At 34.8% G+C, this 23,767-nt stretch overlaps 1 protein-coding gene across 1 annotated transcript in view; it reads left to right on the forward strand.

Annotated features, from left to right (window-relative positions):
• Positions 1-4,642: 4,642 nt before the first annotated feature.
• The window catches only part of ankfn1a (ankyrin repeat and fibronectin type III domain containing 1a), a 197,506-nt gene continuing 178,381 nt past the window's right edge, over positions 4,643-23,767 (forward strand). Inside the window, exons 1-4 of the mRNA XM_069194507.1 lie at positions 4,643-4,767; positions 5,285-5,412; positions 6,092-6,224; positions 7,324-7,479. Of these exons, the coding sequence (XP_069050608.1) occupies positions 6,109-6,224; positions 7,324-7,479 (272 nt within the window). The 5' untranslated portion in view covers positions 4,643-4,767; positions 5,285-5,412; positions 6,092-6,108. The remainder of the gene's footprint in view (positions 4,768-5,284; positions 5,413-6,091; positions 6,225-7,323; positions 7,480-23,767) is intronic.

Genomic DNA, 23,767 nt, shown 5'->3' on the forward strand with positions numbered 1-23,767 from the left:
AAATAGACACCTGGTGAATATTATTTAATTGGTTAGGTAACTGGTGAAGGTTTTTGACAGCACATTTTTACATAGGTATGATAAATTAAATGGTTAACCTGATTCAACATACTTTTCTCTATTTTAATGAAACAGAAGATGAAATCCTAAACTGAAATCAAAGGTTCATTGATAAGTCAAAGGGTACAATATATTTCTGTGGCATCAGTGTGAAACAGGTTAGGACATGAGGAAAATTGCTAAATTATTCCAATACTTCCCATCTACATATCTAATTTTCTAAAATGAAGTGTTTTTTTCCACAGAGAATCATGTGTAAAGGATGTATAATAATGACAATTAAAATGCTGCCACAGTGTGTCAGATTTGCATCCACCTAGAATGAAACAAAACACAGAAGTCATTTTCATATGTTCTTTTAATGTATTATATGAAACATGTGGTTTAATATCTGTAGTAGGTATAGTGCATAGCTGCTTTCAGTTAGGTCATATCTGGTGCAACAATGTTATAAATGCTTTAATGTGTGGACATTTTTTTCTGATTTGGTGTACTGCTGGCTCTCTCTTGTGGTCACTTAGACAACCAGCAAAGTAATTTTATAACAGATTCAGAATTTAAAAAGTTTAAATGTTCAAATTGTTCAAATGCTGTTGACATATAATTACACAATTAAAAAAATTGATCCCTATATTTTATATGCTATGTTTTGAGCATGTTTATTCTCCGAATATTTTGTACTTCACAACCCTTGTTTCTCATTTAGTATGCTTTAATGTAGATATATTATCTATCTGTTTATGCTTACTAACACAGGCATTTGCATGCGCATTTAGAAAATATATAATAAATACATAAAAGAAAGTGTCTGCATTAACAATGCTTGGTTTCCTTAATGCTGAAGGTGTCACCTACTGTAATTGTACTTTCTAGTCCATTATTACTGTTTGTAATCTATTTTTTAAAGAGTGACTGATAGAGTGGATGTCTAGTTGTCAATGCTATCTGCATGAAGCAAAGTAAAATGCTGGACTCTTTTTTGCCCTTATGAAGATCTCTACTAGATTGAAATGTTATCTTCATGATTTTATCTGTAATCTGACCAAGGTTTTTGAGCATTTCAGTGTACTGATACAATAAAAGCTAGACATATCACTGCTTGAGATATGACGCCCATGGATGCATTTTGCTCTCAGCTACTTTAGATAGTGAGTAAACAGATTTTTGTTTCTGATTTGAACATTCAGTGTCTACAACTGTTTAAAATACAATCACATACTGTAGGTTTTGGACTTATGTGTAATGCTAGAAAGTATAACCTATTAAAGAGTAGATCTGGACATGGACTAAAAAAGCTTTTCTTCAGAAGTAATGTAGATGTTCATTTTACTTGCTCAGCTACAGTAGCATTTACAGTACTTTCTTTCTACACTACTAATTTCTTTCTTTCTTATTATATTTCATACATATAATATAATCTGGCCCTGGAATTATTACAGAACTACAGCAGTTATTTTTTAATTTACTGTATCAGTACACCTTCCCTGAAAATTCAAGACTATACAAAAATGTAAAATAGACTGTCATCTCTCACATAATGTGGCAATCACTATTGTGAATGTTGTGTATCATATAAAACAATATGATTCTGGCAAACTTTGTTAAAACAAGGGTGCCTGTCACTTTAAAAAATGAGAAATCTAACAAGTCAGATGAGATATCCTGGCTAATGTACTGTAAAGCACATCCCCTTTCTCTGAAAAAAAAAGTCAGGTCATGCAAAGGAGACTATGGCAGATGGTGATTGTAGCTAAGTACTGGTAGTGCATAATTCCAGATTGAAGATGAATGCCATAAGATTCATTCCCCAATGACCTTTAGATATACACTATGAAGTTCCAATTCACATTTGTTTTTAAGTGCAGACAGTCAATTAATAGCAAAATAAAGCCAAAAGCATGTGTTTCTTCATGCTGTTGGTACAGTATATGAAATTGATGACAACACAAGAAACTCACTTCCTTTGTGCAATTTCATCAGTGTCTGGCAGTACTCTGCCATCTAGTGTTTCATGTAAATCCAAATATGAAATATTTCAAGTCAATTTAGATGACAGTAAGCGTCTGTGCACGTTTATAGAATGGGTGCGTAAAATGCAGTTTTATGATAAAATTTAAACCCATAAAATGTAATTCTAAAATATCTCATTTATGTCATAATTCGATATTAAAAATATATGCAATATTATAATGCTGCACCCTTCTATTTAACTATATTGCTGTTTAATTCAGTTAAAAGATTAACTTGATTAAACTTAGTTCCGGGTGTGTCCCCGTAACTAACTGTAACTTATTGAGATAAGTCTTGCAGCCTTTTTCTTTATGTACTTTGCAATTGCCTTATGTTGTTGGTTGAAAGACATTTTCTACAGGCGCTTGCTTTTGCTTTGGACTATATAGTTAGTACATTCTGCCTCTTTGAATTGGATAAGGATATTATGCTTCTGAATTTTTCCACAAATCCATATACTGTCTACTAGTATGTAGTAATACAAAAATAAGACAAAGGTAATAAAAAATCATAGTGCTTTTGCTTGCTGAAAATGTTTTTAGTCTTTCAGGCAGTTTAGGTTCTCATTTATTATGTCATTATCTCTTCCCTGTTATTTGATCCTTACTTGTCTTCTATTGTTCTGTCATGAGTGTTTTTCCCTAAATGTCCTGCTGTGCTTAACATATATTAAAAACTGTTCATTTTTTACAGTGATTGTGATTGTTTTGAATATTTGTTGAATCAGACACAATTTTTAGCTCTATACATTAAGAATAATTCTTCCCTAAAGCTTTAGCGTGTACAAGTCTAAAATTATTAGGCCCCTATGATTCTAAAAAGGTCAGAGTTTATGGAAAAATACATTAAGCATTAGATGTTAGTTGTAAGTGAGTAAACTTGGTGCATTTGGTATGTGAGACCTACTCGGCAGAGCTTGAAAGCTTTTATAGACTCACGATGAAGTACCTTAAATCTAAGGTTAATGTAGCATCTAATCTACTTATGGAACCCTAAAACACTTACAGTGAAAATAAAGAACATAATGTATGGAATGTTGCAATCACAGGATTTTGAAATGGTATAGATTTGTGCTAAAGAGTAAACAAAAGTGCCTGCTTTGTTAATGAATTACAGAAAGCATCACACAAAGACAAAAAGTAGGGTACAGTACTCAAAGTACTGCATATTTGTAATCTCTTGTATTAGATTAATTTATTTTTACTTGTCCAGTGAACAGAGAATGATTCCTAATATTGGAAACATCCACTAAACCATCAACTTATTAAAGTACGGGTTGCATGCCTTGCACAATATAAATGTTTAAAATGCTGAACATTTCTCTATTATTCAGTCTTTGGTCTTAACACCAAAATCTTAAGTTTAGCCAATACTGTACATCAGTCCTCATCCTGAATCAAAATATAATGTTATCCTAATGCTTGAAGCTACAAGAAGAAGAAGTCATTTCAATTTATGATGCTAAATAATGTTTTTATTATAATATTATTAAAATATTGTAAAGGATTGAAGCAATCAAATACTTTATTTAAAAGATTAATGTAATCGATAAAGACAATATTTCCAATGTTTTTCCTTTATTAAAGACATATGGTACATATATTCTTAACATATGGTACATTCTAAATTGTATTTCTTTGTTATGTTGATGACTAATATAACCAAATATTTCATTGGTTATATTATCACAGTCTCTGGTGATTTAACCAGTCACATGGAATATTGTACCACATAATTTCCCTATGGTCAGACAATTAACACAACATACAGTAAGTATTTCGCTTAATTTTTTTAGCAGAAATCTCATTGGTTATACAGTAGATCTTCAGCAGGTATTACTCTTACGATATTGTGCTCTAGCAAGTGAATGATAAATAATTCTCGAGAAAACGTGTACTGTATGACATTGGCTTCATAAAGTATATACCTATACGGTATACAACGTTCTAATTGTTTACAGCACAGTGTGTATATATATACTGTAGACTTATACAGTATGTACTGTATGCACGTATGTACTGTACAGTTTGTATAGATTTCCTAAAATAGTACCTTTAGCTGAGATAGATATTTTATCTAAATTACAAGGTTTTAATTGGAGTACTGCAATTTAGGCGGATAAGTGCCGAAATATTTCCTGTGTAGTTATCTTTTCCCAGACATCCCTTTGAAAGCTGGATGCAGAAATGCACTTTGTAATTCTACCCTTTTAATATAGCTCCATGGATAGACAAACACAGGACGTTCACCACGAAAGGTACAGCTGTCGTGGTATTCCTGAGTACATTCTATTGATTCAAATATTTTAAGTCCCTGGTTTTCAGACCATATGTAATATCTCTTCGCAAGAGAAGCTAATTATTGATGACTCTTGAGGGTAGAGGGGGTGGAATTAAAGCCAGGGTCATACACTTCCTGATGTTGAAGTGGGTACTACCCTGGTAAGTTTTTTTTTATTTTTTCCAGACTTGGTATTTTAGGAGTTTTTTTAAGGCAAGTCACATTTAGTTTGAAAACAGTTTTAAATACCATATATTTCACCTTTCTGATTTCTCTCGTAAGAAACACAAGTTTAAGAAGTCTCAGACAAAGACATTGTCCGAGTCCACTTTTCAAACATGCTCTGTGAACACAGCTGTTTTGATTTTGATGCAGTCTGATGAGTCGTCTGCTTGCCGGAGTTCGAAGACAAAGAAGGTAAAAGAAAACAAGTAACACTTTTTTACTAAAAATGCTTATTTTAAACGTAAACTGTCGTTTGAAATATAAGCAAAATTATTTGTGTTGTAAAACAAAGAACTTTGATTCAGCTGCATAGTGCTTTCTGGACGCTTTTAGAGTGAGGAACGTTTCTCTGCTTGAATTCTGTTGCTAGTGAAAGAATGGTGCTACTGAAGTCCGTAATTAAAAATGGTCGAGTTTTAAAAACACAACTTATTTTCCTCTTTGACTATAAAGCCTTCGGAGGCTGTCGGGGGGACGGGTGTTTATGTTCTATCTGCTTCTCTTGGTTCCTTCTAACTATGCATCGATACAGTATGTTCCAAAACGGTGAAAAGAAAACAGGTTTTCTTCTGTGATCATATTGCTAGGCAGTGTCTGTGCAAATTCCAGTGCAAATTCTTTCTTCAAGCGTACTTTTGTTGTCATCCTAGCTGTGATTTAATACAGTATGTCCTCCTAACTAGCCTAAACTTCGCTGTTCGATCTCCAGGGTGTTGCCCTATCTACTCAGGAGCCAAAACATTAGCCACGTGGAGAAATGTTCCAGAGAAAGCACTCCTTGCGGTGTTGTACGGGAGGTCTTCAAGAGTTGCTGTAAATTAAACAGGAGAGGGGAAGGTACTTTTTGTTTTCACTCAACTGAGAGGAAAATGCTTCGAAAATTATTTGGATGAATCTACTGCACACAACGATACAGTATGCCTTCAGCTTCTCCTGTTGAAAAGGCATTCTAGCGAATTGCATAAGCTCGGTAATTATGGGTTAAAATAAACTAATATTTCTTAGTTGATTTTGGCCATAAAGTAATTGCATATCGTCAATAAATCACAACGCAAACGCCAAAATGTATTTTTAAAGTTTTATCGTTTGAATGAGGTGAAAACTTTCTCCAGTGTGTACCACATCAAAAGTTGTCTTTAATTTAATTACTTCACCGTTTTGAGTTGAGGATAAATGCTATTTAATAACTGAATAAATGAATCTGTAAGACGTTTTACCATTAACTTCGTGTTTGAAATTGCCTAATTTACCATGCATACGTGCTAAGTTTTCAAAATATTTGAATAAACCTGAACTGTTTGTGACAGTTTGATGAAAAGCCCCGAACCCAGTAGATGTCAATAATGATCTTTTGTTGAAAGCTTTATTTACTCCAAGCCAAGAAATAACATTTCTATAGAAGCATACACCAATAAGATGAAAGATCTGGATTGTCTTGTATTCTTTGTGATAAAAATGTGATAAAGTTCTGTAAGTATTTTTATATATCATACTTCATATGTCATTATAACTGCAGCATAGTGACAGCTTAAGATGTCCCTAGCGACAGATGAAAATGGTCCTCTGAGTTCCCAGCAGAAACCAACAGCATCCTGTGTGATACTGCAGCCTGAAGACAAAGCAGAGCTCCCTGGGAAAGGAGAAGACAGGTATTGATTTAACTTTATGGCTTTAATTTAGTATTTATTCAGCTATTCCTGATTCTCTCATAGAGGTGCTGTACCAGGTGTGTTCCTGTTTCCTTTTGGAGTCTGCATGAAGCAGTTGTCTTGTTCTGCCTTTTCTTAGACTTGTGATCCAGTTAGGTTCATGTCTTGAGCACTTTGTTGCTGGTTGCTGCAGCAGCAGCAATTGTCAGTTTTTGAGAAAGAGCTTTATTCAGTTGGCAAATCTGCTTGCTTTCACTGTGATCATTCCTGTAAGCGTTTGGTGGTGGATAAGCCAACATCCTGTGAATGAAAACAAGAGTAGAGGATATACCGTACACTTGTATGCTGAGGTGAAAAATAATCATTTATCTCAGTTTCATGTCCAAAAGAAAGAAAAGTCAAATGTGAAATCAACTGTGTTAGTGAGGTATTATTCTCAATTTTAGGCCCTTTTTTATATTAAAAGTTCACATTTCAACCTGGTTGAGTGTCTATAACTGTTCAGTGCAGATATTCAAAATGTACAGTACAATACTACCCACAAGGACACTGTTTGGGGTCTGTATTATTTGTACATAGTTATTTACTTTATACGGTATGCAAATTGTCTCTCTTTTAATTTTAAAGATTTACTAAGTCAGTTTTCTACACACTATGTAATACACCAGGCAAATACAGTATAAAATAGTTTTCTATTTTGCATTTAGCACTCCTTAATCTCTGTTGTCATCTTTGAAATGATCTTTCAGATATCCTCTCATGGTATTCTCTACCTCCTTATTTCTAAATAAAGTCTACAAAAATAAATCTGCATAGAGAACTCTCTCATGGATTGGGGTGTTTTCTTTGATTTTAAAATAATGTGATACATACTGTAGGCATGTGCTTTCAACTCAGTCATATAATGCCAAATGTCATGATGAAATACAGCTTGTGCTAAGTATAGAGAACGAGTACTGACGGGACTTTATTTGCCATTAATGTATTGTCTTCTAACAGAGGGCAGAAGTTCTGCCTTAAAAACACAGAAACCTCAGAAACTGTCACTACTTATTATTGGCTAATTGCTTTATTATTGTACTTTTTGTGTGTTTTCCAGTGTTCTGCAAATGCTGAGCTACTCAAAGTTTACAGACCTGGAAACCTGGCTATGCAGGCCATCTGCACTGTTGCCTAGGAGTTCAGAAATGCCATCTGGAGAAACGACATCACTGTTGACACAGAGTGTGGCTGCAGACTTGGAGCTGAGAGCAAGGTACATATTTTATAGCCCTCTGGGTTAATAAAACATTCTATAGGGAATTCTGCAGCAGCATTTTTTAAAAATTCCATGGCAGAAAGTCTAAAATCTCCACCGTATTAAATTGAAATTCTGGTATATTTATACATTCTTTGTCCAGGACAAAGCAGAATCCCATCCTTCCTGCAGTATGCTCATTTTCAGTAACTATAAATTGTAAGAAGAAAATATTAAGTAAGACCATTTTGGTCATTGAATCACTCATAGTCTTTGTGCAGATCCTTTTCAGATCAATAGAGGCTCTTTTTTGGGAAGTTGGACCATCAAACATTATTTCACACTGTGTTTTTTGTGATGTGTAGAAATGGCATTGGATTCCTTTCAGTGTTTCAGAAAAATGATCAAAGAACCTATTCTAAGCTTCCCCCAGACCTTGTTTCTGTTAGTAGAGGCTGAAGATTTGCGTTTGGTGGTGGAATTCTCCCAGGGTTAAGCTCCTGTTAAGAGAGACTTGATAGGAATTAAGTAAGAGGATGTGAAAGGACAAGTTTGCTGACATGTAGACAAAGTTATAAATCTTAACTTGCAAAACAGAAGTTGTGTTAATGTAAGGTGAACAGCTGAAGCTGACCAGAGAATAGAATGTTGAGCTGCGTACATGTAGGCACCCACAGCACAAGCAGAAGCAAAGTGTTTTTTAATGCTGTACATTTTGTTATCTAATAGTGGGACGCTTTCGACAAGAAGGAAGATACAGTAGATGATTCTTGATTCTCAGAGAGGTATTTGTGAGAAGTTCAGTGAATCAGTTTTTTTGGTTCACCAGTTTTTCCATCCTTGGTATAGGTTCATGTTGAGTCACAAACGTGATAGTTCTATATACTGTAGGGGAGATCAGCTTGGTGAAGTTAGCCGCCCTACAAACAGCACAACAAAACCCATCAAATTTGTTTGTGCTCCAACGTCATGGACTTGAGATCCACGCCCTAGAACCATGACTTGACTGGGCTGCAGTCTTGTTAACTGTGAGCTCAAGGACTCCACTTTCACCTTGTTACGGTATGGTGACTGAAGCACTGTGCAGTGGATGGTACTGATACAATTTGTAATTGTTATCTAATGTAGTTGTATTAATATCTGCACTAAAAAGAGGCATTTGGAATAGTTGTTACGTACGGGAAGGCTCCAAGTATTTGATTACCTAAATGTTCCTTTTACCTTTTAAGAAAGTAGGTTTCCAAAATTTGGGCTTGGAATGCTCAAACAGTACAATGTTCTAAAAACATCCTGTTGGAATACATATATTGTGATGTTACATTACTCAGATGTAACTGCAAATCAGTGCTTGCTAATGATCCCCCTTTTTAAATGTAGTGAAATATTAATATTCTGTTTACCGTAAGTGAAAAGATTTGTTGAGGGGAAGAATGCTGATGTGAGCATGTAATCTATTTTGAAAATTGAAGAATTCTAATTCTAGGTAGCATTTCCTGCATTGGAATTTAATTGATGTGAAAACAATTTGTTTGCATAGTTTGAATGGGTTAGGGTATTTCACTTTTGTAACATACTATACTTGACACAGTGCATTGCAGAAATTCTTTTTTTACAATTTACAGTGTCTGGATATTTTGAAAAAACTATTATTTTAGGACTGTTATTTAAAATATGATGAACAAATAGTTTATTTTCTGTATTATGCATTTGCAGTTTAAGAGTCATAATCCTGCACTTGCTATACTGTCCAATAGGTGTCACTGTTATAAAGCAGAAGACGACCATTTAGAGTACAAATTGAAAAAAATTGAAAATTGTCTTCAGTGATAGAAATTAGAATAAAAGAACACTGTAATTCTGAATAAATGAAACCACTCATACACATTTTAGTAGTCTCTTTTCCAATAGTGTATATATTTGGAAAAACTGTTCTGTTCTGGCATAAAGATTTTCAGGGGGATCTAGTGAGGGATGTACTGTATCTGTGCTTGCGACTCTATTTCTATAGCACCCATGTTTTAGGGTGGTATTGATTAAGAATTGTAGTGAATATTTTTTAACAGTAATTTGTACAGGGACTATGTTTAGCTGGTTGTCAGTACTAGCAGACATGTATTTGTTTGTTTTTGTAAGGATGTAGAGTTCTCCTCATTGCGTTAAATATGTTTTGGTTTGGAAATGACTGATTAGCGTTGATGTCTTGAGAGTTTTACTGTTCAGTGCTATAAAATCAGTTCAGTACCTTTTCTTTTAAATATGCTTTTAAACACTTTTTTTCCTGTTTGAAACTTTGAAACACATTACACGTGTTCTTAAAAACCGAGACAGGTTTTAACTTGAAAAATATGCAGAAATGTGATTATGCTGTGGATGTGACAACACTAATTTACCTTGCTTAAATAATTACCTTGCTTAAGAACAATTTGTTTCAATTGGACAGAAGTTCTCTTTTCATCCTCTTCGATCTTAAAATAATGTTTCTGTTTCTACTAATATGGTCACTTGAGTAATGTGGTTGTAGTGAACAAATATTCTTCTCTGCATGTATTAAAAAATAGTATTGAAGAAGATTTAAAATGGTACTACTTCTTTCAGCTTTGACCATTCTGTTTTGTAAAATGGTGTTAAAACTTTTAAATACAGCATTTCTTAGCATTCCTAAAAGCTAAAGATAGTGGGAAGAAGTTTCATACATGTATATTTAGCATTAGTAAAAGTGTTGCTTAAGTCTTTTGACTGGGAATTTTTATTCGTGACTCTTTTTTTACAAACCAACAATTCAAAGACATGTATGAAAGAAAATAGCTAAGCAGAAAGCACATATGAAAATGATACTTTCACAGTGATCAATGTGCATACGCAACAGATCCATATATTCAGAGGCACTCTTTTTTTGGTAGCCTGTATAAAAAGATTTATATTTTTGTATAATTATTCATATGTTTATATATGTGTAGAAGCAAAAGGTGGATGTGAAAACTACAAATTCAGTTTTGTTTCTAGTATAATACAAATACAGTATTGCAATGTAAAGAAGAAGCTGTAACTTCTTCATGCTTTTCCTAAGTACAGTCACGTTGACACATTGAGTAGCCTCTCTAATATGCAGTATTGTTGTGACATTTGTAGGTACAGATGTCTGGGAGTGAAATACAAGAGTAGTTTATGGTATCAGCATAAATTAAATGGTCATTGACATCCAAGCATCCAGTTACTGAAAGGAAGTTAAAAAGTATTCAATATTTCAGACTCAGGCATGGTACAGTATGTGTTCCTTTGTAGCTCTTTTGTGGCTTTTGACAGTTAATTATACCATCCTGCTTAATCAAATGGAAACCAACATTCATACCTCTGGAGCTGCTCATAGTTGGTTTAGTTCCTATCTTACTTCTGGTGTCCTGCAGGGCTCAATACTGGTCCCTATTTTATTAAATAACATAAAGGACGTTTACAAGGTCATCAGTGGTTTGGACTTTAGTTCAGCAACTCAGGTAAAAAGTCTTCATTGCCCTTTTCAACCCCAGTTTAATATTTGAAACTCATGTCATAAATATTACAAGGGTGTCCTTTTTTTAACCTGTGTAATATTGCCCATTTATGACCTATCTTGTCAAAGTCAGATGCTGAGATATTGGCACATGGCTTTGTTTTTACTAGATTGGATTACTGTAATGAACTGCCTGCTGGCGCCTCTAAGCATAGTATCAACATGCCTTAGTATGTTTAGAATTCTGCTGCTAGAAGTTTAACTAGATTTTGGCCCTACAAGCACATCACTCCCGTTTTGGCCTCCCTGCATTGTCTTCCTGTAAAGTTTAGCACTGAAAGGAATACAGTCTTTTCCCTAACTTATAAAGCCCTAATTGATCTTATTGGTGCAGTATCTCAAAGCCCTAGCAGAGCTGTAACACTCTGCCCTGACAGTTCCAGTCATTGGATTCTGGTTGCTTTGTACTCCTATATGTTGTAACTTTTGAGTATTCAAGCTTTCTACAGTTTACTGTCTTAACTCTGGATTGCTCTGTGAGGCTCCCAGTCTCTGTAAAAGCCAACTATTGTAAAATGTGCCTTTCCTGATTATGACTGCTCATGGCTTTTCTTTCTGTTTATCAGGGTCATCATGTCTTATTTTACCTCTATATAGTCATTTCTTTATTCTCTTAATTGTACAACCCTTGAGATATCTTGATATAAAATCAAATTAATATTATTTGACCATACTGTAGCTACAGTTCTTGTCTGAAGTACAGATCAACCAGATTGATTCACAGTCCATATTAACTGCGTGGGGCAGGGGAGGCATCATTTATAGACTTAGAAAATGGCAGGTTTAAAAATACTAAGACAACAGAGATGCCGATTAGCTAACAAATTGTCCATGACAGGTTTTAGAAGCCTGGGACGTGTTGTTCAAATTAATAAAGACATGTATAGTCATCAGTGATAAATAGCTTGTCACTGCAGTCTCAATTCAACACTTGTTTAAATGCACTTTTCTAAAGCACAACCTAGTAATTTCCCATAAAAGCCAATTTTCCTGCTCTGTGAAATTAATATGACAATCTGATGCAGGCATATATGCCCTGGCCTTTGGAGAGACAAGGCTGACCAGCACACTTACCTGGCTTCAGTGAAATAATCTGACCAGCATGTGCTTTAGCTTTTCATCTCAAAGCAATGAGTAAGTTGGCCTAGCAGTGAAGATGTAGCAACAGACAAAACAAAAATTCTTTAAAAAGTCTCCAAACTGCCTTGAGATCTCCCTTGTGAATTTCTGTTGTCAGTAGTGATCCACTCCTGGCTTTTCTGCTCCATGGCCTCACACAATGCCAGGAGCTCTTAATAAAGCTGTTTGGTTTTTCAGTCTTAATTTACCAGTGATAAGGACTACACACCGCTAGGGTTCATTACAATACACACACTACTAACTGCACAGAATATTTCTCCCTAACTCAGTGGAGCTAGTTATTCCTTAGAATGAAGAAATGTTTCATCTGAAAGGCTACCTACCAGAAAAAGCAGAACTGTAAAGGGATATTAGTGGAACTTAATAAAAAGCACAGTTGAGAAAAAAAATGTAGAAAGTGGAAAATACTCTCTTTCATTGAACACTTTCTATGTAACACTTCTTAATAAATAGATCCTTTACCAGAATAATGATAAAATAATATGATCCAGGACTGTTGTACTACTGCAGAGTTAAACAAAAATGGCATGTTTTTCTTAAATTCTCAGTAGAATGGAAGTAGCCTGTGACATAAACTGCATCTAAGTTCCCACAATTCTGATATTTTGTTTAAAGCCTTATTTTAGTAGCCGAGATCTATCTGGGATTTTTATTCTGACAACTGCTGTGACCATAAAATAGAAATGCAATTCTCTAAAGGTACTGTAACGTGATAAAGTACAATATGTGTTTTTTGAACTCGTACTACTACCATGCAGGTAGTATGAATAATATATTTAATATAATGATTTAAAATGCAAAAAAACAGTGAAATGCTCCGGGTTTTGCCAGTGGCACTGTTAAAGGAGTAGATTGCCTTTATTTCTATATATTTAAAACTGTGCAGTGGCTTGCAAAAGCATTCAGACTCTTCATACTGTGTCCCATTACACTTTTTTAAATGTAATATAAGTTACAGTATACTATGTCAGGAAAAATTAAAGAGGAAACACAGAAATGTGTTGATTGCATCTGATATATGCACTTGGCAAATCTTTTTGGATAAACATTTACCAACTTTGCACACCACCTTGGTGCATGTTTTGCCCATTTTTCGTAACTGATTTGTTGGAGGTCTCGCAAGTTCTTGGGGATCTTTTGCGGACAGTAGTTTTCAAGTCTTCCCAGAGATTTTCAGTAGGATTCAAGTCTGCACTTGATTGGGTCACTCAAAGACATCAACTTTCTAATTCTTAAGACACTGGCCTTGTGTTTTGGATCATTGCCCTGCTAAAAGGTAAATATCTGTCTCACGTTTAGGTCTGAAGCAGGCTTTTCTCTAAGATTTGCCTCTTCATTATCAGTCCCTGCTAATCAGAAGCATAACAATGTTTAACAATGCTGCTGATGTGTTCTTGACAGTAGGGATGGTGGTGACTGAGTGATGCACTATGGTGAGTTTACATCCAATGTAACTCTTTGCTTTTAGACCAAAAACAATTATTTGTCTGTCCATAAAACCTTTGCCACATGTTTGCAGTATTACTTAGGTGCTGCAGGAACATTGAGAAGGAAATATTGTAGTTCCTTACAAGCCCCCTTGTGGATTGACAAAGATATTGTTGACTCATGGACATTTTCTCCCAACATAGCTGCTGAACTCTGTAACTCTTTCAAAATCTCCATTGGCCTCGAGGTGGCATTCCTAACCAGTTTCTGTTTGCCAGGATGTTGCAGTTTGGAGGGACAGCCTGATCTAGACTGTATCTGCATGCCTTCCACTTCTTAATAATTGATTTCACTATGGTCAAAGAGATATTAAGGGTCTTTGAAATGTTTTTATATCTTTCTTCTGCCTTTATACAATTCACCCCAGAGGTTTTCTGTTAAATCTGTGAATGAAAATCACTACTTGACTGAGGGAGCTTACAAATTGGTGTATTTATTCTGAAATAATGTGTACCACAATTATTACATACAAACAGAGGCCTATCGACTAATTGTGTGGCTCGTTAAAGTAAATTAATTTAGGTGCACCACAGTAAAAGGTTTTAAATGCTTATGTATTCATGCGTTTTACATTTTTCTTTCATATTAATTGTATATTTACTTCTTTCTTTTGTTTTTTTTCTTTGTGTGAAGTACATTAAGTACATAACAAATATAAATTTCTGCTTCAAAGCAAAAGAAATGGGAAAAGTGTGTAATACGTTTACAAAGTAATGTATTTTCATTCCAAAATTATTTTTTATTAGCTAAAACAAAAACAATGTTTTATTCGTTAGCATTTAATTTGTAGAAGCTGTGTATTTCAGTTTTTCCCAGATAAGATGTGTCTTTTGCCCATGTATTGTCCTGGCTTGTCAGTGGATCACGATTAACATAATAATGCTAAAAATAGATTTATTAGCTGCCACTCATTTGAAGTCATATCAGATGAGAAAAAAGCCAGTGCTTTTTGTTGCTCTGAACGTCACAGTTATGTACTGTAAGAGGATGACTGCGATACACATCTGCCTCCACTGCTCAGAAACTTATCCTTTGGGTTTTATTGCAACATTTTATAACAAAGGGCTTTGCACTAAGCTCTACATTTATTTTATACAAAAATTGATGCTTGCAGTAATCTAGGGAGTTGCACTGGTGACAAAATTGTCTGACCAAGCATTTTGCTACACAGGGCCTATTAAAATCTTAAAATTGTAGTTTTGTTCTGACACTATTTTAAGTGACATTAAGTGTGTTGAGATTATCCTGAATACTGTTCTTGTTGTTTAGCATATGAAATGGATCCTTTCCTACATGTACAGTACTGGCAGTTCCTGGATAAGCATTGAAACTGACCATAACCTAGGGTCATGTAAAAAGATGGCAATATATGAGGAGTTTCCCATTGGTATAAAACTGGTTGTGTGTTTATACAGCCCCTAGCTGTATCGCAATCTAAAGAGGAGCAATTTTCTGTAGAAGATATATCAAACTGTTCAGTCCATGAAATATCATGCACTAGAGTGACAACAGATTTGTGGAATATCAGGGAAGAGTGTGCTTCTAATTTGTCGTTCATCCCTCACGTCCATTATGAAAACCGTAAATCCTCAATTTAACAGACTTTGGATCGAACAGAAAAAAATCTGGCAAAGGGAAAAGTGTCTGTTAAATCAGAAATACCAGAGTTTTTCACATCATAATGATTGCTTACAGACTTTTTCGTATGCTTTGATGTTTTTTTAAATAGTCATTTAAAAAAAAGTACACTAAAATGCTAACAATATACTGTAAATAAAAAGCTCTTGTAAAATGCACAAATAATATTTTAAGTCTCATCCAAAGGCCTTTTTTACAGTATTGTGTCCCCGTCACTATACTGAGGCATTAGGACACATGCTTAGCTTCAGTAGTTTGCCAGTTGTGAGTTGCAGGGTGATATGGCTGCTGGCTTAATTTTTTATTAAGTACAACGGCATTGCACTGTTTCCTTTCACTTTTCTAAAAGAAGTAAAGTGCTTTGTTCCTAAAGAAATATGAGAGCAGTGGCCAAATAAGCACTTTAGAAATCTGTATGTATACAAATATGTATGCTATCGGTTATGCTATCGGTTATGCAACCTAGTGTTTGAGAGTATGAAATTACGATATCCGTGTGTAGACTGTTAAAGCTCATGTCCTGTTTTGCAGTGGATCTTTCTTCTGTGCACAGTGCCACAAATTGTGATGTGTAGTCTGCATACAGTATATACAAACATGGTGCATATACCTAAATAACATTTTAATTACATCGTAGTGCCAATATTGTTGGCACAAAACATCACTAGAGAATTGACAGCTCTTTCATCCACAATTACCAAACCAGGCAACTCTACTCATATGGTATATTCCATAATCCAGCCATACTCAATCAATTGGGTGTAATGACCCAGATGCATCACATGTGCGGCCTTTATCAATCACGGCCTCCTAACAATCCCCCTCTATAAATTGGCTTCATTACTCTGCTCTCCTCCCTACTGATTGCTGATGTGTGGTGAGCGTTCTGGTGCACTATAGCTGCCGTCGCATCATCCAGGTGGATGCTGCACATTGGTGGTGGTGGAAGGGAGTCCCCATTACCTGTAAAGCGCTTTGAGTGGAGTGTCCAGAAAAGCGCTATATAAGTGTAAGCAATTTTTATTATTATTATTATTATTATTATTATTATTATTATTATTATTATTAACATTCATGTCAGAAAAAGCTGAAATTTTAACTTTTAGAACAAACTTTTGTTAACATGTATCTTGAATGCATTTATGACTTTCACTGTAATGATGACAGCCAGTTTGTGAGATTTTTTTATGTAGCAGATGGCTGGCCCAAATCAGCTCTGATTGTTTAATAAAGTATTCACACAGCCCTAGTTATCCCTTCAATTGAAATGATTGAACTATGGGGGCAAAAACATTTTTACACAAGGGCATTGAATGTTGGATAACTTTGTTTCTGACTCCTAAAACTCTCAAAAATTCAGAAAATCTGAAGGGGGTTAGACATTTTGTCACAGAACTTATATTCCTGAAATGTTTCGGTACTATAGAAATTCAGCTTCAACTTTTAAAAGTCATTGGGGTTCATACATTTTTTAACAACAGGCATGAATTATTGACTTTGTGGAGTCCAAATGTGGTGGGTTGATTTGGATCAATTTAGAGATCATCTGTATTTAACACTGAGTGCTCATCATTGTTGCTTAGCAAGGAAACGGTATGTCGTTTTCATGATCTTTGGTGGAGAAGGAGTTATTACAGAATGTGAAATTTCATTAACTGGAAGAGATGAGCATGGAACCAGTGACAATTAAAATACTTGCTCAAGGAATTCCTGGAGGCGCATGGGATGTATGCTCTGTACACAGAGTGTCAGCAAACCAGGCCAGAAAAAAAAGTTTGCTTTTGATACCTCGATTTGCTAGGCTGTTAAAATGTCTGAGGAGTGCGAGTGAGGACAAAGAGAAATATGTGAGATTGTCTCTGGTTCATTTATTGATGTCAAAGTGAGCAATTGATTGCAGTTATGGTAAATGCCACAGGCCTCCTTTATTGGATGCTTATCTGTAGCCTTGCTTATGTTATACTTTCTAAAAGGAGAGTTAATGCCTGTGTGATTTTTCTTTTTACTAGGCCGTCTGGTACACAGGGAAATCTGGGGAATAATTAACCTTTTTAATGGGAATAACTAAAACATTATATAGCTATCTAAGGTCATCACAAATTGATAAATTATTTAAAAATGCATCTTAAATTTGATATAATGCTAATTTCTAAAATTTCAGACATCATATAAATGCATATATTGTGGATATATTCCAAAGTCTGTTTATTCTTCTGTGACACATGTATCCGTCAATTAGAATATACTTATTTTTTAAAGAAAACTCCCTTGATTACACCTTATTGATCTAATTCATCTTAAGAATGAGCTGTCAACTAATTATTTCTGACAGCTTCTAGTGTTCACAGAGGTTTGGATTGGCTATTATGGGTAATGTAACCATATGGTACTAAAATTTTAATGTGTTTTTCCTGTAAGTGTCTGAGACATTTTGAGACTTGATTAAATAAGTAGGGATTTAGGAAAGAGAATAGCCCTTTTCATGTTCCCTGTAAAAATGATTTACATTTATGATCATTCCCCAGTTTTGTTTAGAATCCTTACAAAACATTTATGAGTAATTAATAATTGTAAAATTAGAAGGAACATGAAATAATAATATTTTTGCTGCACTTATCAAATTAGTATATTCTGCTTTTAATTTTGTCTTTAATTATCTGCTAATATGACCATTGTAAAGCACAGATCATTTATTATGATGGAATAAAAATGTTGACATTTTTTATGATGACATAATTTGCTTATTCTTTTCTGTCAAGTTTCCCATCATGGTAAGTTAAGTATACCAAAAATATCATAGAGCTCAAAGTTGGTTGAACATTGGATCAAAAGATTGTGGTTCTCTGAGTTAGCTCTTTATATGCTACAGACAGTATACTGATAAAATGATATACTGTATAGTATAAAGTAAATAGCAATATTGTCATGTAGTACATTCAGTTTTTAAAATAACATTGATGCCTAGTAGGAAAACACATTAAGTATGCATATTTTCAAATTTAGAATTATCACGTATTATTGGTTTTTTGATCAGGTAAAAGGCAAGTAGTCTTAAAACTCAGACTGTGGTAATTTTATTTTGTTAAAATCCATTAATGGTGTTCTAAATTTTGTCTTATCCTTAGTTAACATTCTGCAATCACTATCTTGTATGTAAAGCATCGCAGGTTTATCAGTAGTTTGTGTATTATCTTTTTACTTATGTTTTTTAAATGCTTTCATTGTTTTCCTTACAGTGTGAGGTTAGTATGCTGAACAACACTGAGCAATGATAATAATAATAATAATAATAATAAAAAAATAATAAACTTTGTTTTATATAGGTGGCTTCTCAAAGCCCTTTACAGAATGACAACAACAATAAATAAAAAGAATACACAGGATAAAACACAATTACAATATACAGAGGAGACCGTGGATGGTGGTACTAAGAAAAGCAGAGGGGTGAAGAATGGAACCAGTTAAGTAAAGGATCTTCTAAAGAAGAAGGTTTTGAGTCTGGATTTGAAGGAGTTTAAAGAAGGTGACTCTCGGATATCCTTGGGCAAAGAGTTCCAGAACTTGGGGGCATAACAGGAGAAAGCCATGTCACCCATACAATGTAGACGGGCTTGGGGGACAGTTAGGAGACCAGAATTAGAAGAGCGAAGGTTGCGAGGTGGGGAGTAGGGCGATAATAGTTCAGACAGGTACTGAGGTGTTAAGCCATACAGAGCCTTATAGGTGAGTATGAGGATTTTAAAGTCCACACGGAATTTGACAGGAAGCCAGTGCAAGGACTCCAGGATAGGATTAATGTAATCACTTGCACTAGACCTGGTCAGGATTCTGGCTGCTGAATTTTGGACATACTGCAGTTTGTTCAAAGTAGATTTAGATACCCCAGTGAGTAGAGCATTACAGTAGTCAATAAAGTAGAACTATACTAATGCTCTTAACGCTCAAGCTAAGAACATGTAAGCCAGTGTGACAGGGTGCTTACGTAACACAGCTCTGTAATACTCAAGGTCACTCCTCACAGCAACCTGATGAAACATGATATGACATTCTTTTCTGTCAAAATGTTAAATCTTCAAGAAACATTTTTTTTCAGTTTAATTGCTTTGGTAAATTTCATTTCATACTTCCGATGCCCTTTATTGCAGCTCCTGCCTTTTCTGCTTTTAAAACAATATTTACCAGTGCATGTCAGCAGTTATCATAGTATGTTTTTGGTTAAATGTAACTTTTACAGTATTGAGGCACCAAATACTGTATTGGTACCAAACTCTTTGTTCTCCCTATGGGATTGGATGAAAGCAAACATTAATTGATTGATTGATTGATTGTTTTGACAATTGGTACAGTACCACTAGCTGAAAGTACTGAGTAGTCTTCAACACCAGATCCATTATTCAAAGACAAAATCATCTTTATAGAAAAAGAACAGAAAAGAACACAATAGCATTGATGAGAGATAAGCGTGTATATATATATCATGAACCATTGGTCAATCATTAAATCTTTGGCTTGTTACATTTATCCAGTAGAGACCCACATTTATCCAGTAGAGATCAAGTATGGGGCTTAGATCAAAGTTTTGGTTTTAGGGTTAGGGGTTAGGGTTAGGGTTAGGGTTAGGGTTTAGGGTTAGGGTTAGGGTTAGGGTTAGGGTTTAGGGTTAGGGTTAGGGTTTAGGGTTAGGGTTAGGGGTTAGGGTTAGGGTTTAGGGTTAGGGTTTAGGGTTAGGGTTTAGGGTTAGGGTTTAGGGTTAGGGTTAGGGTTTAGGGTTAGGGTTAGGGTTAGGGTTTAGGGTTAGGGTTAGGGTTTTAGTCTGGGCTATCATTATTAAACAGAGGATAGAGAGTAAGCACACTTCTGTTATCTTAATAAGTAATTAATTTTAATTTTAAATATAGTTAAGCTTTTTTAAATAGTCAAATGTAAAAATAGTCAAAATGATATTTAATATGTAGATAACATATTTAATTTTTTAAAATTTAATGATGATTCTGGTCCTAGCAAGAGAAATGTGGACATTTCTGGCATTCATTTTTGTTTCTTTCCCGATTTTTGGGGGAAATGACTGGCTGAAAGAGGAGAGAATCTTAAGTGAATTGTGCTTGATTTTCAGAGGTAGTATGGTGACTGACATTTAGCAATACTCTTTGCCTAATTGTATAAAACACAGTTTAAGTGGAGTGGTCTCAGGTTTCATTAACAGCTAGTGGCCTTCAGGTGTAGGTTTCAGTCATGGAACAGAAGAAAGCCCTGATAGGTTTCTTTCTAGCGTTTTGTAAAAGCCGATCTTGTGGTCTAATTTGATTTCACTGTATCATCTGACTTGTCTGCACCTCTGGGGACCCACAAAACTGAAGCTCTCCTGAGCGCCTGACAAACCTTGATATGCTGTAAGGCCACTTATACACTGGGATAACAACTGGATGATTGTGCTTGGTTTCCAGTTCAATGTAGGGGCTCATTCAGATACTTAGTTGTAAATTTATACGAATGGTTTGGAAACAGTTTTAATGGTTCACAGATACCAACACATTTAACCTATGGCTCTAAAAACACAAAAAAGTGCAAAACAACTTTTCATTACTCCTTATTAAGGCTTTTTGTTTATTGTGAGACATGTCTGACTGCATACACACACTTGAACATGTCCACATAAAACACAAATGATTTTTGTATGCATTTGTGAAAGGAAAAAACCCTTTTCAGTATTTTAATGCATGACTTTGTGTTCTTGGTAAGCGGACAAGTCATGGCAATTATCCTTCATTAATCTGAAATACATGATTTGTGGGTATGTTCTTATTTTAATTCAGTAATGTGTGCTGAGTGTCTGTTAATCAAATCAAAACACTTTTCTACCACAGAAAAATGAAGAGTGTTTTCAGAGGATCATGGTTTTATTATGAAATCTCTTTATTGCTAAGTTAACAAACATTAAACCGAAGTTTCAACTTGAAGGATGCTTCAGATCTGCACACGCACTCCCATAACTCAGCAGAGAAATCTCATTAATAGGTTTCCTATGTGGAACAAAGCAGCTACTGCAGTAGTGTTGTATTACAAAAACAATATCAGTAGGATTGGGTTGTACCTCTTTTATCGTCGGTAATAAAACAAACGTAAGAAACTGATAAGATTCTTTTCAGTAACTCTGTCAGTTAATTCAAGAGATTTTCATGTGTTATAATTATTTTGTAGATTCTTTTCAAGATGGGGAATTTGTTTTCTTCATATGAAGGTTTGTTTAAAACCAGAATGAAGCGGTGCATTGTTTCAATGAATATTTATCTTGCCCTTATTATGTATGAATTCCACATTAGCCTGTTCAGCTATTTTTCAGGGCATGTTCCACAATTATAAAATTTATTGTTGGAATAATAATAAGAGCTAAAGGCATTGTAAAATGAACAAATACACATTGTACAAACTCATGTATATATTATATGGAAGGTCATTATTGAAATCTAGCCATTTCGTCTTAGAAATTTATCAAATGAAATTAATTCCCTGCGAGTAATTTTTTGCCAGTTTTTTGCAAAAAAGACAAATATATTTCTTGGCTAGTGATTGTATTTGAAATAAGTTACTTTGATTGGTAATATACAAGCCTAATTAACTAAAGAAATTGATATACTTTGCTCTTGGACTCCTGCTTTTCTTAAATGTCGGATCAAATATCCCAGGTGCCTTGGTGTCTGCCAGCAGTAACAAAATAAATGTTCTGTGTGGTAGTTTTTTGTTTGGCCTCTTCTTTCATAATTACCTTTATAGATATTGGTGTTCTTTAGGGATAAGTACTCATGAGCTACAGTTGACTTTGGAATTCCTAGTGCATTGTAGTTTTGCAGACATTTGTGAAAGTTCTGTTTCAGCCAAATTTAAGTTATTGTGGTGTCCCATAGACTTGAACAGTGGATTATGTTATTATTTTTAAACATATCATACTAATTTTATGCGGCCTGTTATTCACTGTGACTAAGCACAGACAATGTGTGTACTTTAGTCTTGTAGACATTACTCAGAGTCTAATGTTTAAATGTTGTGTTGTGCTACCTTATTGGTTTTTCAGTTCTCTGTCGTCATTAATTTTAATTCTATTTTCTTTTAAAATGCACTGCATCACCCATTCTAACAGGCTTCTTAAAAAACTAGAAGAACATTGAAAGTTGCACAAAAGATTTCTTTTAAAACAGAAACCCTGAGGCTTGTAAAGTGTGGCTTTGACAAGAGTTGCATTTATGTTTGCTCTAACATTTTTGGAGTAGTGTTTAATTTGCTTCTAATATTATTTAGATATTAAATATATTGCTGATAATTATTTTCCTGCCCAAAATATCTCCATTAGAGCATTTGAAATCCTTTTTTTTCAAAATGATTTTGATATTTGAAGAAATATTTGAAGGTGTGCAAAGAAACTAACTTGGCATTTTAATTTTTTTTGTCCCAGAATGCATTGTAAACAATAATGGGATGGGATTGCTTAATAATGAAGTTTTTTTTAATCCTAATTAAACAAAGATGAAAGTATTAGATTCTTATTCTAATTATTAAAACTCTTGCTGTATTGTAAGATGGCTGAAAGCATTGTGTAAAACTGGCAACCCACTAAAGCTAAGCAGGTGTGAGCCTGGTCACTACTTGGATCGGAGACCTCCTGGGAAAAACTAAGGCTGCAGATGGAAGTGGTGTTAGTGGGGCCAGTAGGGGGCGCTCACCCTCTGGTCTGTGTTGGTCCTAATGCCCCTAGATAGTGAATTTTCCAATTGGTCTTTACCAATACAAGTCCTGAATAATCCCAATCTATGAATTGGCTTCAACATTCTGTTCTCCCCATTTATAGCTGATATTGGTGAGATACTGGTGCACTGTGGCTGCCATTGCATCATTCAGGTGGATGCTGCACATCGGTAGTGGAGGGGAGTCCTCATTACCTGTAAAGTGCTTTGAGTGGAGTGTCCAGAAAAGCGCTACAGTATAGAAGTGTAAGGAATTATTATTATTATTGTGGTGTTTTTGGTTGCATGCTGCAGTACTTTTTCAATGGTTGTTGGTTTTTTTGATGCAGGCTATAGTTCTAGATAATAAATGTGAAACATACAGTAACTAGGGATTTCTACCATTATGGTTTTAATAAATGTTGATGTGGTTAGGTTTTAGGGTATCTGACTTCCCCTTAATTGAGTGGTATGGCTCTGTTGGACCTACATGCTATAATCCCTTTGCCTTTATTAGGGTCCTTCCACCCTATTTACTATACCCCGACTTATGAATTGCAGATAATAAACTTCAGTGAATCGAAATGTTGGGATAAAGATATAGACCAACCCTGGTATAATTACTGGCACACAATATTTTGGTCCATGTCCTAAATTACCATTATTTGGATTTAGCCTTTTTTCTAAACTTGCATGATCAGTGAACCGTGCTTTTCCATTCTGCCCAGTCCTTGCTATGGAGGAGCATGCTCCTCCATTCCTAACCCCTAATGCTATG

The sequence above is a fragment of the Lepisosteus oculatus genome, chromosome 9 (genome assembly GCF_040954835.1).
Source record: "Lepisosteus oculatus isolate fLepOcu1 chromosome 9, fLepOcu1.hap2, whole genome shotgun sequence".
NCBI lineage: Eukaryota > Metazoa > Chordata > Actinopteri > Semionotiformes > Lepisosteidae > Lepisosteus > Lepisosteus oculatus.